The sequence below is a fragment of the Alligator mississippiensis genome, chromosome 11, assembly GCF_030867095.1.
Source record: "Alligator mississippiensis isolate rAllMis1 chromosome 11, rAllMis1, whole genome shotgun sequence".
NCBI classification, from domain to species: Eukaryota; Metazoa; Chordata; order Crocodylia; family Alligatoridae; genus Alligator; species Alligator mississippiensis.
The window spans coordinates 54301275-54317333 of NC_081834.1; the positions used below are offsets into that span (position 1 = coordinate 54301275).

General features: G+C 51.1%; 1 protein-coding gene across 1 annotated transcript; it reads left to right on the plus strand.

Moving 5' to 3' along the window:
- Window positions 1-1070: 1070 nt before the first annotated feature.
- On the plus strand, window positions 1071-14278 carry LOC132243691 (olfactory receptor 2G3-like). Its single transcript, XM_059714083.1, has 2 exons — window positions 1071-1685; window positions 13337-14278. Exons 1-2 carry the CDS (start codon window positions 1071-1073, stop codon window positions 14276-14278), a joined length of 1557 nt encoding a protein of 518 aa, XP_059570066.1.
- Window positions 14279-16059: the final 1781 nt, after the last annotated feature.

Sequence of the window (16059 nt, forward strand, 5' to 3'; positions counted from 1 at the left end):
GGTGGTGTTGGTGGCAGGGCACGTGGTTGACAGCCCAGAACTTGTAAACTTTGAGGCCAAAGCGGAGGCGCTCGCTGTGCAGCCCTGTCAGGTTCCAGCTATTCTGTGCATTCCGTTAAGTATCTTGTCATAAGGACACGAAAAAGGTAAGGACTGGATCACCTACAAGGCATATTCTGTATTACTGGGAACTGGTCCTTTGAGTAAAAAGGCTCTCAACTAAGAGCGTGTCCAGGTACTAATCTACCAACAAGCATGTCTAACACCTGGGTTGTCCAGCTTCTTAAGCGGTTGGGGCTCGGTGCCTCCCAACCTGACCTTGGCACCAGTGGCAACATGTAGGAGGTGCACGGGGGTGCACATGCATCCCCTGAGAGCACTGGTGCACCCCCTGACTGGCCACACTTGCTGCTTAGGCAACGGGCGGGGGGCAGGTAGGAATGCCAGTACAAGCGCCATCTGAGGAGTGGAGAGAGATCAGCTGAGGGAGAAGTCCCCCGTCAGTGAGATTGTTCACAGGGGACCTCCCCCGCTACCCAGTCAGTGCATGGTTGCTGGGAGGGGCCTGACTAAGGCAGCGCCAGTTTCCCGTGCTCAGCACCTGGGACTGTCCTTCTGCACCACCTGTCTCCCAGGACGGGGGCAGGAAGCAGAAACCACAGGTCCTACAGGTAGCATGAAGGCCCCAGTTGCTACTGCAGCCAGAAGAAAGGGGGAAGTTGGTTGTTCCTGAGGGCTCAGGGCCTACAAACTAACCCCCTGTAGGGCACATGTAGCCCATAAACCAAAATTTGGACAGAACCTATTGTAGACATTGTCACATCATTTCCTGTACTTGCTACCATTTTCTAGTCATGGATTGTACCTACCAATGCTCACAAACCCACCCCTCCAGCCTTTTCCAGATCTACTCAGTGGCAGTGTAGCTACTCTATGCTCAGTGAGCTGCACACCCCCCCTGGATTCACACACACTAGAAATTGCCAGTCACTATCCAATCCCTGTTATCACCAACCTCCTGCCTGGCTGAAGGGTCTTTGTCACCCTTCCTATTTCTGTACCTACAGGTGATGTACAGTAAAGCAGCATGGGGGAATCAGCACAAAGAAAACCAGAGTACTACCGAGGAATTCATCCTGCTGGGGATGTCTGATCAACCACAGTTGGAGCTGCTGCTGTTTGTGCTTCTTTTCATCGGTTACATGATGACACTGCTTGGGAATGTCACCATCATTGTCGTCTCCCGGCTGGACCCCCGTCTCCACACTCCCATGTACTTCTTCCTCAGCAACCTCTCCTTCCTCGACATCTGCTACACCACCAGCGTTGGCCCCCAGATGCTGGTGAACTTCCTCAGTACACGCAAGGCCATCTCCTGGGGTGGCTGTGTGGCCCAGCTCTACATCTCCCTTGGCCTGGGTTCCACAGAGTGCCTCCTGCTGGCAGTCATGGCCTTCGATCGCTACGCTGCTGTCTGCCAGCCCCTGCGCTACGTGACAATTATCAGCCATCACCGCTGCCTGCTCATGGCTGCTAGTTCCTGGCTTGGTGGTCTGGTCAATTCACTGGCACAGACAGTGCTAACTATGCAGCTGCCACGGTGTGGTCGGAACCATATTGATCACATCTTCTGCGAGTTGCCCGCCCTGCTCAAGCTGGTCTGTGCTGACACTTCTATTATTGAGGCTGAGCAATTCTCTCTCAGTTTGATCTTCCTGGTGATGCCTGTGAGCCTCATCCTGGTCTCCTACAGCTACATTGGTGCTGCTGTGATAAGGATTGGCTCGGCTGAGGCCAGGCGCAAGGCCTTCAACACCTGCACCTCCCACCTGGCTGTGGTGTCGCTCTTCTATGGCACGGCCATCTACATGTACCTGCAGACTCCCTCCAAGGGTCAGGGCAAGATTGTCTCCCTGTTCTACACAATGGTCACCCCAATGCTGAACCCCCTGATCTACACACTGAGGAACAAGGAGGTACATGGAGCCCTGAGGAGGTTGCTTTGGAGAAAGTCAGGCCTTATAGGTTGGGGTTAGTCAATCGACCTGTAACCCTCTGTTCCCTATACCGCGTGAAGCATTTCCCTTCCTTCCATTTCTAGCCCCAAAATATCCCATTCCTTTTTAATTTCTTCAATCCTTCAAGTTTCTTCTATGTCCTGTGACCCATTATATGAAATAAGAAAATTATGAAAACGTTTCTTTTTCATCTAAAAACAAAGGGCATTTATACACATACTTTTGTCTACTCCTATGCTTCAGAAATCCAGTATGTTAGAGCAGACTTGGTTAATCAAGTTTGCCCTGCATGCAAGCTGACAGACCCGGAGTTGTGTCACATACGTTTGTATAAAACACCTGTGACGTGTTTTAGTTCAAAGGCTCACCACCACCCTTTTCTGTGTGCTGACACTCACTTCACTGTTTATGCACGTGCACATGCCCCAGCACTGGGCACTTTTCAAAGTAGCTGCTATTGTGGCACATGAATGTGTAAAACTGCCCGTTGTTTCTGCCCCCATGATAATAAGGCATTGTGACCACAAGCCTGTTCTCCTTCTCATGTGACTCTGGCAGGCTGCATAGGGTGCCTGCCAGTTTAAGAGGAGATGCAGCCGGAGTACCTGGCTGCATGTGGGCCCAGAGCTAATTATGGGATAATCTAACCCAGGGAGTCAGCAGGGGGTGACCAGGGCTGATGTGAGGGATTCATCTGACCCAGAAGGAGAGCTGGGATGAAGGCAGATATAAGCCCAGGCCCTGAGAAGGGCTGCAGCTCCAGGAGGGGAATATTTGAGGTAGTCTGCAGGTTTGGGAACTAAAGGGGTGGAGGAGGTTCCTAGAGACTCAGGAAGGGCCCTGGGTGAGCCCAGAGAAAGGAGCTAAATGTATGGCGCCTATTGTGGAGTCTGGGTGAGGCTAGAGGGCCAAGTGAAAGGGACACATTGTAGGGTCTGGGTGTGCCCAGAGAAAGGGGCCAAGTATGTAGGACCTGATGAAGGGTCTGGGGCCTAGAAAGAATCCATGAGCATCAGGCCTGACGAGGGATCCAGGGGACAGAGACATGCCGAGTGTCCTGATGAGTTTCCTTGGGCCCAAAGAGCAGAGCTAAGTGTAAGGGAACTATTGAAGGGTCTGTGGGGGGGTGGTCCAGCGGGATCAGGGAATGAGAGAGCTAGGGCCAGGAGGTTGAGGAGAGACCACTGCAGAGACTGCTGGACCTGGGGGAGCCTGGAGATCTTAACTGGCCTGAGGCAGGACCAGGGCCTTGAAATGGATAGGCTGAAGGTCCATGTGTGACCACAACCTGAAAGCAACAGGATCAAGGAGACTGTGATCCGGCTATGGTGGTGCCACCCTTGTTATGCAGGGTCCAAAGGAGAAAGTGAGAACAGCAGCCCTGAGGGTGAGAGTGGACACAGCAAGGAGAACAGGACCTGAGGCTGAGAGCAAGCCCACAGAGAGAGCTGGAGCTTAGAGGAAGGGGAACCAGAAGTGGGACCAAAAGGGTCCAGTGGCAGCAGGAAAAGAGTGGGATCAGAGGTGTCCGGAGTCCCAGAGAGAGAACAGGAAAGTAGGACCAGAAGTATTCAGGGAGAGACCGAGGGGTCTGGGAGCTCAGAGAGGGACTGAGTGGGAGACTGAGGGCTCTGAGGGCCCAGCGAGGAGCTGACAGAAAGACGAAGAGCTCTGAGGGCCCAGGGGAGGGCTGTTTGTGTAATGAGAAAACAGCCATGAGGATGACACCTGTGTGGCTTGGGACATGCAGTAGGGACAGCTTGGAATCATGCAATTAGCCCATGAAATACAGACCACAAACAGCAGGAGGTCATTAAATTAAGATGAGGGCAGCCTCCTACATCTTAAATAACCATTTTACATCAAGGCATGGCAGGGAAGAAAGGCAAACTGCCCACAGAACATGGTAAAGGGAAATATTGTCAGCCTTCAGGGGCTCCATGGTGACCACTGGGGATGGTACCTGTGACAATGACTATGTCCAGATGTGGCACGACCTCACACCAGGCCTCTCACCACACGGTGGGAATTCTACTTCAGCCTGAGAGATGTGTTTTTAGGCTGCTGAGACTGCTATAGCATGCAGGCTATTATTAACCTATCCAGAGCCAGCTACCACATGCCACAGGATGATCTTATTTGACCCTGCGTTTTCCACCTGACGTTTTGTAACCAGTAAGAAGGGCATTTGCATTGTAAGAATGAGGCCTCACTACAGGCTTAGGAGGATCTGAAGCCACATCTGCCCTGTAACCTGTCCTGAATGTGAAGTAGGCAGAGCTGAGAAGCTCCTCTGCTCCTCCAGCTGTAGTTGGCTTACACAGAAGGGAGGGTTGCAAGAGTCCTGGAACCCAAAGCTGTGTCTACATGAAGCACGTCTACTGTGTTCCCAATAACGCAATGACTCCAAGATCCCTTTTTGCCACCGTTTTGACAAGAAGGGTGTTCCCCAGCCTATGGGTGTGTTGCTGGTTCCTTCTCCCTAGATGCAGCCCCTTGCACTTGTCTGCGGTGAATTCCATCCTATTCTCATCTGCCCACCTCTGTAATTTGTCTAGAGTTTGTCTAAGTTGGAAGGGATGTCACCATTATCCAAGGTCATCTGGTCCAACCACCTGCATGAATGCATGACTGCTACTTCTTAATCATCCCTGTCTAATTATACTTATCCAGCCTCTGAGTCAAAACCTCCGAAGAAGGAGATCCCACAAGTTTTCCAGGCAGTCTATTCCACTTACATCTGTCTGTGTTGAGCTCATTCTGTTGTTCCTAGTGCAGCCGTAATATTCCTAGCCCCACCCTGTTGGCTTAAAAATGGTATTAAAGGTCTGTGTTTTTGGAAATTTGCTTATAAGTATTTATATGTATTATAAGGGTTCAAGATGGGCAGCAGGGGTTAAATGGATTTCTAAAGAGCTTGGGAGACACACGCAGCTTCTCATGGCCCTGAAAACAGACAGGCTGTCTAGCACAACAAGGCCAATGGATGGACACGGCCTGAGAACTGAGCGGGCCATGCCATAACACGAGATCACAGCTTTCAAGGCAGACAGGTTTTCTAACACAACAAGGAGACACAGCCTGGGAACCAAAGTAGTATGTACCATACTGTCCCATAACACAAGGTAAGGGACACCAGCTACAAGGTCCCAGAAAGCAGGGGGGGCTGAGTCCCGGTTTTGGAGAAAAGACCAAATTAGGAGTAGGCCCAGAAGACTATGTGGATGTGTCACCACAGAGAGACAGCCAACCAGAGATAGCCACAGATGAAGAGTCATCAAGGGGGAAGGAGAATACATAAGCAGAGACTCTAGATTAACAAAGGGTCCCTCCCTGTTCTTTCTCATCCCTTCCCGTTTCTCCTCCTTCTCCTCCCTGAAAGGGGTCCCCATCCCCGTCCCCCAGGAAGGGTCCCTGAGGTCAGCATGGACCGAGGGCATACCAGCCACCCATCTCATGCACCCCACTGGAGGGGGGCTGTGGGCCTCGGTATCCCACTTTCAGGCTACTGACACCTAAGAGAAAGTGCCTCAGATTGGAGCCTGCGTCCTGACCAGACGTACTTTGATGACATCTCTACAACTGGTGGATAGAGAATTGCTTGATTGTTTGAGTTGTTGCTTTTCTGTTCTTACTGGATATCAATAAACTCACCTATTATCAACTGGCAGGTGTTGTGGTCGGTCTGAGGGTTGTGCTCGCCCGGAAGAAAGATATAGGAGCTGTGTTCCTAAAATCCAGTGTCAACACACCCCATAGTTTCAAATCCCAGTCACTTGTGGGGACATGTAGACTTCAACTGTGCAAGAGGGACTAAGTGGAACTGGAGGCAATATAGGACACCTCTCTCGATCTGTTCCCCATCCCCTGTTTCTGTTCTTATGGAGGACTAGAAACACCCCCGTCAGCTGCCCAAATAAAAAGGCAACAAACCAGTCTCTCATTTATTCTGTAATTGCTCTGCCTTCAGAATTTATCTAAAAATGGAAAGATGCCTACTCAAGAAGCACTGCAGTGGTCCCATAGATGCACATGTTTGATGATTCAAAGTGGTCAAACAGAGTGCCCAGGTCATACTGAAAATCAAGTAGACACAGTATTGAGTTTGGCAAAAACCATGGGACTTAAATCAATTATAACTTTTGTTGTCTCTTGCTTTGCTCCCCCAGTCCCAGGCCTAACCTGGGAGACAGCCTCCCTCATGTCTCACCACACCCCTGTCCTCCAGCTCACAATATCCCTGCTGGCTCCTTACTTCTTCCTGCCCTGTTCCTGCATCCATTCCCTGGGTCCTTAGATCCCCTGCTGCTCCATGCTTAGCCATGGAAGAATCACCGTGGTCACCCTTGGTTGGTACCAGGGATGTTTATGAGGCAGGAATCAACATCTGTGACTTCAGTGGGGTCACTCTTCTTGAAGGGAGAAGAAAATTTCTCTTAATTACTTTGGCAGGGTAACTCTGAGTCAACAGTGGGATGACTGAGGCAATATCTCCAATTTCTTCCAAAAGGGTGACACTGGATCAAGATTTGGATGACTGACGGTAAGATACATGGGGCAGCATGAAATGGTTCATTTGTGTGCAGTAGCATTCCCTAATTCATATATAAATTACTGATTTGCATGAATAAATAAGAAACTCCTCCTAAAAGCAGAATGAACCACACCTGTCCACCAGGTATGTTGCTCTGAAGTTGAGGGGTGGGGGTGCCCTACTGAACACTGGACTAAAAGGATCCTGGCCACATCCACTAGGGCAGGGGTGGGCAAAATGCGGCCCGTGGGCCAGATGCGGCCCACCAAGTCATTCCAACTGGCCCGCGAAGCCCCTAAAAAAATTTAGAAAATGAATAGTTATCTGCTCTTGGCTGCCTGTCATGCAGCCCTTGATGGCTTGCCAAAACTCAATAACCAGCCCTCTACCCAAAATAATTGCCTACCTCTATATTCCTGTTCATTTCTCCAAGCCCGCCTCCTCTCCTGAGACTTGAATTCACATTCAGTTGGGTTCCTTCTGGATTCACTTCAGTTCATTTCTGAACTGCGCACACAAACTTTACAATGATCTGCCTGCACTTTCCATGGGGCTCCTCAGAGGCTGCAGCACAAACAGGACATGTATTTAATAAGACCCAGGTATTTCCTCGGTTCTCTCCAGGCACAGCAGGTGCCAAGATGCTTACAATGCCCACCAACAGCAGCCTAATGAGGAATCAGGGGCATCAGCACCTCCAATTCAGGCTCACATCTGCTGGGCCTGCTTGTGCAAGGCATCCACCAAAATCTCCTTTGTTCAAGTCAGGTGAGGGAGGGCCCAGCATGGAGTCACTCAGGGGCATGTCACACACAGCCCAGGGCTTTCCTGACAGGGCTGGAAACAGGGAGAAAGAAAAATCCAGCCCAGGCCAGAGCACCGGCATACTCGGATCAATGCTTGACCTCCCACCTTAGCCAAAGTCTCACGAGCCAGCTAACCTAATTTGCTCTATCTCTTTGTTGCAGCTCAGGCACCAGACAGGTTTAGGGCATCCAAAATGTTTGCAAGATATCACTGGCCACCTAGCCCAGTACTCCACACCCTTCCTTATGCACATTCTCTGGCCAAATGGACAGCTACCCACTTCATACAACAGTATAGCATTGGCCACTTACTTTATTACTCACTACTTCTGGACAACCGATCAGTGGCCAGAATCCAAGAATTAAACAAGCTTTGCTGTAAGTTGATTGATTGGCCAGCTAGTGCAGCACATATCCTACTTAACCATGGGTCCGCAACCAGTTTAGTGCAGCAGGATGCCATGGGCTGCTACTCCCCTCCTCAGTTTCCAAGCTGGGTGATGCCACCATCACCTCCATCCTTCATGGCACAAGCACCTGATTCCTAACCCTGACACCCGGGGTGTAAAGGCACGGGGCTGAATTTGTTGGTGATGGTAGGCACCTGCTCCAGGAGAAGAGGGGGAGTAGAGAGGAGGGCTGTGGAGGTGAGGTGCTGAAGAGCAGGGCAGCACTACAACACAGGATAACAAAGCAGCACACACTGTGCCAAACTGCATGCAGCTTATCACCTGTGCTACCACAGGCCAGTCCCAATCTTTTTACAGGCCAACATTAATGTACATATATTTATCACACTGTATGCTGCATACAAGTGCCGCTACAGGGTACCCACCTCTAGAGGCCTATTAGTGCCAATGCCCTCCAGTTTCCCCCATATTCAGTAGTCTCTTCTGCCACGTCTTGAAGTCAACATTAATAATGGAGACTGCACGGAGGGCAGGGCACCCTTTCAAAGAGGCAGGCCTTGTCTGCTCCAAGGTTTCTCCCCTTCCCCCAGCTTCATCTGGAATTGAGCCCTTGCTGAGCCCTTTAGCTCAATGCTCTCTATTCAGGGACACCAGCTCCTGGCCTCAGGTTCCAGCACCCCCAATATCTGCTATGTAGGCAGCTATGGGCTTTGGCTCCAGTTTTTCCCTTGCCACTTCCTGCCTGATAGGGGAAGCTCGACCTCATGTGGTCACAGAGCATACTTTAACCCCCCGGATTCACAGTCCAGGCTCGACCTCATGTGGCCACAGCACCTACTCTACTCATTATCCCCTGCCCACTCAGTGCAGTTTCATGTTTAGGGTGTCCCCAGTCACCCCCTATCACTGTTCTCCACCTCCCCTACAGTCACAATCCAGCTCTCCAGAGAAAACAAGAACTACAAAATACAAGCACCAGACCCAGTTCAAAGGACTGTCCCACACAGGGCTCCCCATGCCCCTAGGTGGTGGGCTCCAAGTAGACAGGAAAACAAAACAGGAAGTGCCCAGGGTGCTCAGCTTGCTTCCTTGCAGAGCCCCCAGCTTCGCTTCACTCAGGGCTGCCTCCTGAGTCCTCTCACCACCGTCTGCACTCCGGTCCTGACACCTCTCAGAGAAGGTCCCATCCCTGGAGGCTTCCACAGCCAGATGACCACCTTGGCTTGAGGCTTGGGCTTGTACAGGGCTTGCTGGGTCACAAGACCCCTCTACTTTTGCCCCTGGGCCATCAGGCTCTGCCTGCACCTGGACCCCATGGCCATCTTGCTTCAGGCTCCCCTGCTTGTGAGTTTGCCTGTGGTGTCACCAAAGGGGCAGAAGCAGGAGAGATACAGAGATGAAGCAGAAGGAAATGAGAGCAGAGGGGGGACTCAGAAGAAAGGACTGGGAAACCAGGGGGAAGGGACCTCTACCAGGGATCAGATGCACTGGCAAACACACAAAACATAAGAGAGGACAAGGTTGAATGTGGTGGATGATGGAGAGGAGAAGGCCCAGACACCCCTGGACAACCATTCCCATTCTGGTAATGGGTTGGGGCCGATGAAAAGAGTCCAGGAATCTGGAAATCCAGCGCTGCACTGCTCTAACCATTAAACCCCACTCTCCTCTCACACAAGGGAGATTCCCGGAGTCCAGAGTCTCAGCCGCACCCTCTGGTCCCCAGTTCCTCCCATGCTCAGCTCCTCGCTCTCACTTCCACACAGCTCCACTACACATTGATTTTAGCCCTGCGCTCAGAACAGGGAAACAGGCTAACAACTTTCCCAGCTCATCTCATAGCCATGTAAGGACAAGAGACAGCAGAGCAGCTTGACGCCCATGGCGGCAGCAACACAAAGGACAGCACCAGATGCCTCCGTGCCAATGGTGATGGGTGGTCAGCTACCTCTGTGCCGGTGACTGTATTTGCTGCCCTCAACAAAAGGGACCTCTGGTCACCCACACTGTTTTCCCATGCCCTTCTGTTGAAAAGGACAGGTCTGGGCAGCCATCCACATGCTGCTGGGTCTGGGTTGCTTTTACAAATGACAAGGCAGGGCTGCGAGCTGCGAAAAGAGACCTGGAACCAGGGGGAGCCTGTGATGGGGCAGGACCCATATGCTCCGCACAGCGCTGTGACCACATGTGGGAAAGGCCCGTGGGTGAGAGGTCACTTCCCCGGTGCTCCCTCGGGGGGTCCCGCTGTTGCAGGAATCTCATGCTGTATTTTGGATGTAGCTCCCCCGGGCTCCATGCCTGCTCCCAGCCAAGTGCCCAATGCCAGGCACAGCTTCAGCTTCCATTCATGCTTTGCTCCACCCCTTCCTCCTCCCTCCCCTTGCCCCCTCCCCTTAACAGCCATGGCCTTTAGAGCTAGGGATTGTGAGCTGTAGATGGGAGGCAAGCACAGCCAAAGACATGGAGCTTCAGACCTGAGCTTGTGTCTCTGCAGGACACAGACCAGGTCTGTGAGCCCAAAGACAGCAGGTCTAGGCTGCGGCAGGGCACATGGCCGTGTAGACATATGGGCCACTCACTCCTGCATCCACTCCCCACCTGCAGACCTTTCCAACTCATGCTTCTTAGCTTTCTGCATATTTTTATCTCCCAATTTGTCCCCTACTTTGTCTCTCTATATATACTCGTCTCTAACCAATTCTCTCTGTTCACACTTGTGTCCTCTCACTTGTCATTCTCTCTCCTGTAACCAATTTCTTATCCATCTCTTTCTCTCCTACTGTATCCTTCTACTTTTAATTGGCCCCTTTAGATCCTTTTCTTTAATCATTTTTTTATCTATACATCAGATTTCTTTCACTTTCCATTTCTTTTTGTTCCCATCCATCCACCTTTTCAGGTCTCCCTTTCTTCATCTGTCAATCAATATGTCTTTTTCTGTCACTTTGTTTTTTTTCTTTTTATTATTTTATCACTCTCCCTCTGTCCTTTTATAAACATCCACCCATCTCTGTGTTTTTCCTTCTCCGTATTCCCTGCCTGGCAGTGCTGCAGCCACTGTCTCCTTACAGCTGAGTTTATCTCTCTCCATCCTTCTTCATTTCTCCCTCTCACACACACTTTGTCCTGGGCACAGCTGGCATTTCTAATTCTCCCATCACCAGTGTCAATGGTCTCTGAGGAGGCTATTCCAGCAGAGACAGACTTAGGACACCCCTGCCTGGCAGCAGTGCACTGACACAAAGGTCTGCATTGTCTCCAGATCTCTTACAAAAAACCAAGCCTTGGTACCAGGACCGGGGGACCTCACAACAGGGTGTTGCTGGTTCTGAGGGGCTGCGCTTCTCTCTGACCGAGCCTTCCCCCAAACCACTGGCATGTGAAGCAGCTGTTGCTGCTCTGGACCTCCAGAGCCAGCTTCAAGCAATTCTGCTCCTCTGCACCAGGCAGGACAGCAAGAATTACCCTGCCTATGGTGCCTCAAAGCCATTGCAGCTCCACAACCAGGTGCTTCCATCTCCCTGGCAAGAGGGAGATCAGAGATCATCAATCTGGAGTCTGCCCACAACAACTGAACTACTGGGCACTGTCCAAGAAGGAGATATTGGGGTGATCAAACCAACACGAAATGGAGGTGAGTCTGAGCAACAGAGGGAAGGGTTCAACATATCCTATGGGGTGAGGACAGGGAAGAGCAGAATGAGTGGAGGTAAAGACTGACCGACTGTCTTGGGCTAACACTGTGATAATGGGAGTGACTGACTGACTGATTAACTAACTAGTTGCTACGTGGCAGGATCTGGGCAGTATGATCACTGAAGCCCCTTGAAAAGTCCAGCACAGGTTGTGTCGTTACTGGATAAGACAAGAGCTAGTCCCAACTGTGCACTTGTATGTTATGGCACCTTTGATCTGGTTGTGCAGAACCTCAGTACGATTACAGGTGGGTTCAGGATTTCCTGCACAGCATCCAGTTGGCAGATCTGGGCATGGAATATTTTCCAGGCTCCTTCTCTGTTCTTTGCTCCAATTTTACTTTATTCCTCACAATCTGGCTCTAGGACAGACAGTTGCGGGGTTACACTGAACCTGTACCATGACAAGACTCAGAGGCTCAAGTGAAGCTCTGTAGCCCATTACTGCAGGGTCTATGCATGCACTCAGTGAGAGACGGTCTCCGTCTGAGCTGAGATTAGGATCCTTCTGTGCCAAGCACTACACAGACACATAGGGCGAGGAAGCTCCTACCCCAGCAGAGATGCAGGCCCTGTTTGCTGTGCTTTGCACAGACACCCAGGGAGAAAAAGTCCTTAATTCAATTGAGACAAGGTCACATTGTTTAGGGTGCTTCACAGACAGGTCTGGAGAGAGAAAGAAATTTAACAGTCTAGGTACCCCGATTTAACTAGGTAAGAAGCACAATGGAGAGGGAAAAGGGTTATTATTCAATATTTAAACAAAGAGAATAGGTATATACTCAGAGGGTGCATCTACAAGAAATGCTTACTACACAGTAGCCTAATAACACTGCGCAGGTGTGTTCAGGGCAAAAGCCCTGCTAATACGCTACTGTACAGTCTTATCAGGCTGCTGCACAGTAAGCAGCAATAAAAAAATGCCAGTGCTACTGTGCAGTTGTGTGAGTTACTGAGCATTGAATTAGTACTTGGATAACCAAATACTGAACTTAATGTGTAGTAACTATGGCTCATTAATCAACGTGTAGACATGCCAAGAGAGATGGAGGGACTGGCCAGAGATCATGTAGTGAGTTTGCAGCAGGAAAGGGAACAGAATTCCAGTTTCTTCACTTCTCACCCTAGAATAAGCCACAAAACCACCCGCCCAGACGATCATATTCCAAGTCTATCTGTCACTCACCCTCTCTTTCATGCCTCTCACAAGGTCATCACTTCAACTGAGAAAATTCAGCCAGGCAGCAGTGGCCAAAAACACTCTTGCTTTCTGACTTGGAAGAGCTGTATGAGAGCCAGGGTCTTTCTTGGCACTGCTCCACTCTCTCCCCCTGCATGTCCTGGCTTCTTAGAAAAATTTACAAATCCAGGGAGATCATTAATTAATATGTATCAAAGACATTGATGGGGAAATCCTGTATTTCAGCTTTTCTCCCATCCTATAAAGTGAGCATGGAGGCCCAGCCTGCTGTTGCAGCCAGAGCAGTGGGGGGCACTGCTACTAGCTGCAGGCTCAGGGACTGCAAACTAACCCCTTGTAGGCCGCATGCAGCCCACGAGCCAAAAGTTGGACAGCTTCATTATAGACATGTTCATTTCATCTCTTTCACCTGCCACCATTTCCTAGTAATAGATTCAACAGTGCTACAAATGCCAACAAACCTACCCTTCCAGGCTTTTCCAGAACCACTCACTGGGGGTGTAGCTACTTTCAGCTCATTGAATTGCACAGCCTTCCAGGATTCACGCACACCAGACACTGCCAGTCACACTCCAATCCCTGTTATCACCAACCTCCTGCCTGCCTGAAGGGTCTTTGTCAGCCTTCCTATTTCTGTACCTACAGGCGATGCACAACAAAGCAGCATGGGAGAATCAACATGAAGGAAACCAGAGTACTACTGAGGAATTCATTCTGCTGGGGATGTCTGATCAACCACAGTTGGAGCTGCTGCTGTTTGTGCTCATTTTAATCAGCTACATGATGACGCTGCTTGGGAACATCACCATCATTGTCATCTCCCGGCTGGACCCCCGTCTCCACACACCCATGTACTTCTTCCTCAGCAACCTCTCCTTCCTCGACATCTGCTATACCACTAGCGTTGGCCCCCAGATGCTGGTGAACTTCCTCAGTACGCACAAGGCCATCTCCTGGGGTGGCTGCGTGGCCCAGCTCTACATCTCCCTTGGACTGGGTGCCACAGAGTGCCTCCTGCTGGCAGTCATGGCCTTCGATCGCTATGCTGCTATCTGCCAGCCCCTGCGCTACATGACAATTATGAGCCATCGCCTCTGCCTGCTCATGGCTGCCAGTTCTTGGTTGGGTGGTCTGGTCAATTCACTGGCACAGACAGTGCTAACTATGCAGCTGCCACGGTGTGGTCGGAACCATATTGATCACATTTTCTGCGAGGTGCCCGCCCTGCTCACGTTGGCCTGCACTGACACTTCCTTCAATGAAGCTGAGCTATTTTCTGTAAGTGTGATGTTCCTGGTGGTGCCTGTGAGCCTCATTCTGATCTCCTACGGCTACATTGGTGCTGCTGTGATGAGGATCCGCTCATCTGAGGGCAGGCGCAAGGCCTTCAACACCTGCACCTCCCACCTGGCTGTGGTGTCTCTCTTCTATGGCCCAGCCATCTACATGTACCTGCAGCCTCCCTCCAAGGATCAAGGCAAGATTGTCTCCCTGTTCTACACAATGTTCACCCCAATGCTGAACCCCCTGATCTACACACTGAGGAACAAGGAGGTACATGGGGCCCTAAGGAGACTGCTTCAGAAAAAGCCAGGCTTTATAGGTTGGGGTTAATCAATCAGCCTGGGATCCTGTGTTCCCCATGCCTCTTGAAGCGTTTCCCTTCCTTCCATTTCTAGCCCCCAAATATCCCATTTCTTTTTATTCTCTTCAGTCCTTCAGGTCTCTTCTGTCTCCTGTGACTGATAATATGAAATCAGAAAATTAGCCAAAGGCTTGATTTTCATCTAAAAAGAAAGGTTCTTCTCCAGGATAATAAGACATTGTGACCCACAGCGTGTTCTTCCGATGTGGCTCCTGCAGGCTGTATAGAGCGCATGCCAATTTAAGGGGTGAAGCAGCTGGAGTAGCAGACTGCAGGTGGGTCCAGAGCAAATTAAAGGGTCATCTGACCCAGGCAGTCTGCAGGGGGTGGCTAGGGCTGATGGGAGAGATTAATTTGACCCAGGAGGAGGGCTGGATTTACAGTGGGTATAAGCCTGTGCCCTGAGCATGGCTACATGTCCAGAAGGTCAGCATTTGAGGCAACATTTGAGGCAGTCTGGAGGTTTAGGAAGGAACTAAATGGATGGAAGAAGTTCCTAGGGACTCAGGAAGGGGTCTGAGTGAGCCCAAAGATACGGGCATGTGTGTGGGTTTGGGGTGGGGGCACATACACACACCCCCCCCCCTCAGGTATCTGGGGGTGCATTGGACATGCATGCACACACAGAACCCAGGCCTGCTCAGGGATCCAGGGGAGAGAGAGAGGCCATGTGTGTAGGACATGATAAGGTATCTGGGGCCCAGAGATCGTGGCTCAGTGTAAAGGACCTGTTGAAGGGTCTAAGGGAGCCCAGAGGGACCAGGGAATAAGAGCCAGGGCCAGGGGGCCCAGAGGTGAGAGACTGAACTAGGTTAACATACCCAGAGCAAGAAACCCTGGAGGTGGGTCCTGGGTATGAACTAAAACAGCACCTTACCAGGGCTAGGTGTCATGTGCTTGTGGTGGGGTAGCCCCTTGACAGTGCCACTGATGGCAAACCCCAGGGAAGAATGATTATGGGGCGTCTTAATACCTCAGTTCCCACTGCCTTATGGGACACCCTTTGGTGGGGAAAGGCTAGGGGAGCACACTGAGAGAAAAGCACTGGAAGCAGCTTTACAGTGGTCTTAGGGTCCCAAGGTGGGGCCAGGTAGAGGGACCATAGAAGGGCAATTACTAACAGGGCCAGAGAGCTCATAGGCTTAAGGGCCCAATGAAGGGCAGATTGGATCCCAGAGGAAGACCTGAGAGGGCTTGAGCCCACAGAAGGGACATTTGTTAGCACAGCAAGCAGACCCATGGGTGAGTGAGGGCTGGCAGCTGGGTTTGACACCCAGAATCTCAACTGGCGCATGCAGTGCCAGGGCCCAAGAGGAATGAAAAGGTCAAGAGGGACCACTGCAGAGACTGCAGGAGCCCTGAGACTGAGAGAAGGCCCAGAAAGGACAACAGGATCCTGGGGCTGAGAGTGGGCCCACACAGAGAGTTGGAGTTTGGGAAAGTGGGACCAGTAGTGGAACAAGAAGACTCTAGAGGCAGCAGGAAAAAAAGTGGAATCAGAGGTGTCCAGAGGCCCAGGAAGGGGCCAGGAAAGAGTGAGAGTAGAAGGGTCCAAAGGCTCAGACAAGAGCCAAGAAAGTGTGGGACCAGAAGGGTCCAGGGAGAGACCGAGCAGTCTGGGAGCTCAGAGAGGGGCCGAGTGGAAGACTGAGGGGTCTGAGGGCCCAGCGAGGAGCTGACAGAAAGACCAAAAGCTCTGAGGGCCCAGGGGAGGGCTGTGTGTGCAATGAGAGAACAGCCATGAGGATGA

Bases quoted from the DNA above. Each gene is read 5' to 3' on its own strand.
- LOC132243691 (XM_059714083.1), top strand. From the start codon at position 1,071: ATGTACAGTAAAGCAGCATGGGGGAATCAGCACAAAGAAAACCAGAGT. The intron at 1,686-13,336 runs GCTGAGCAATTC...GCAGCATGGGAG, and splicing joins CTGACACTTCTATTATTGAG to AATCAACATGAAGGAAACCA.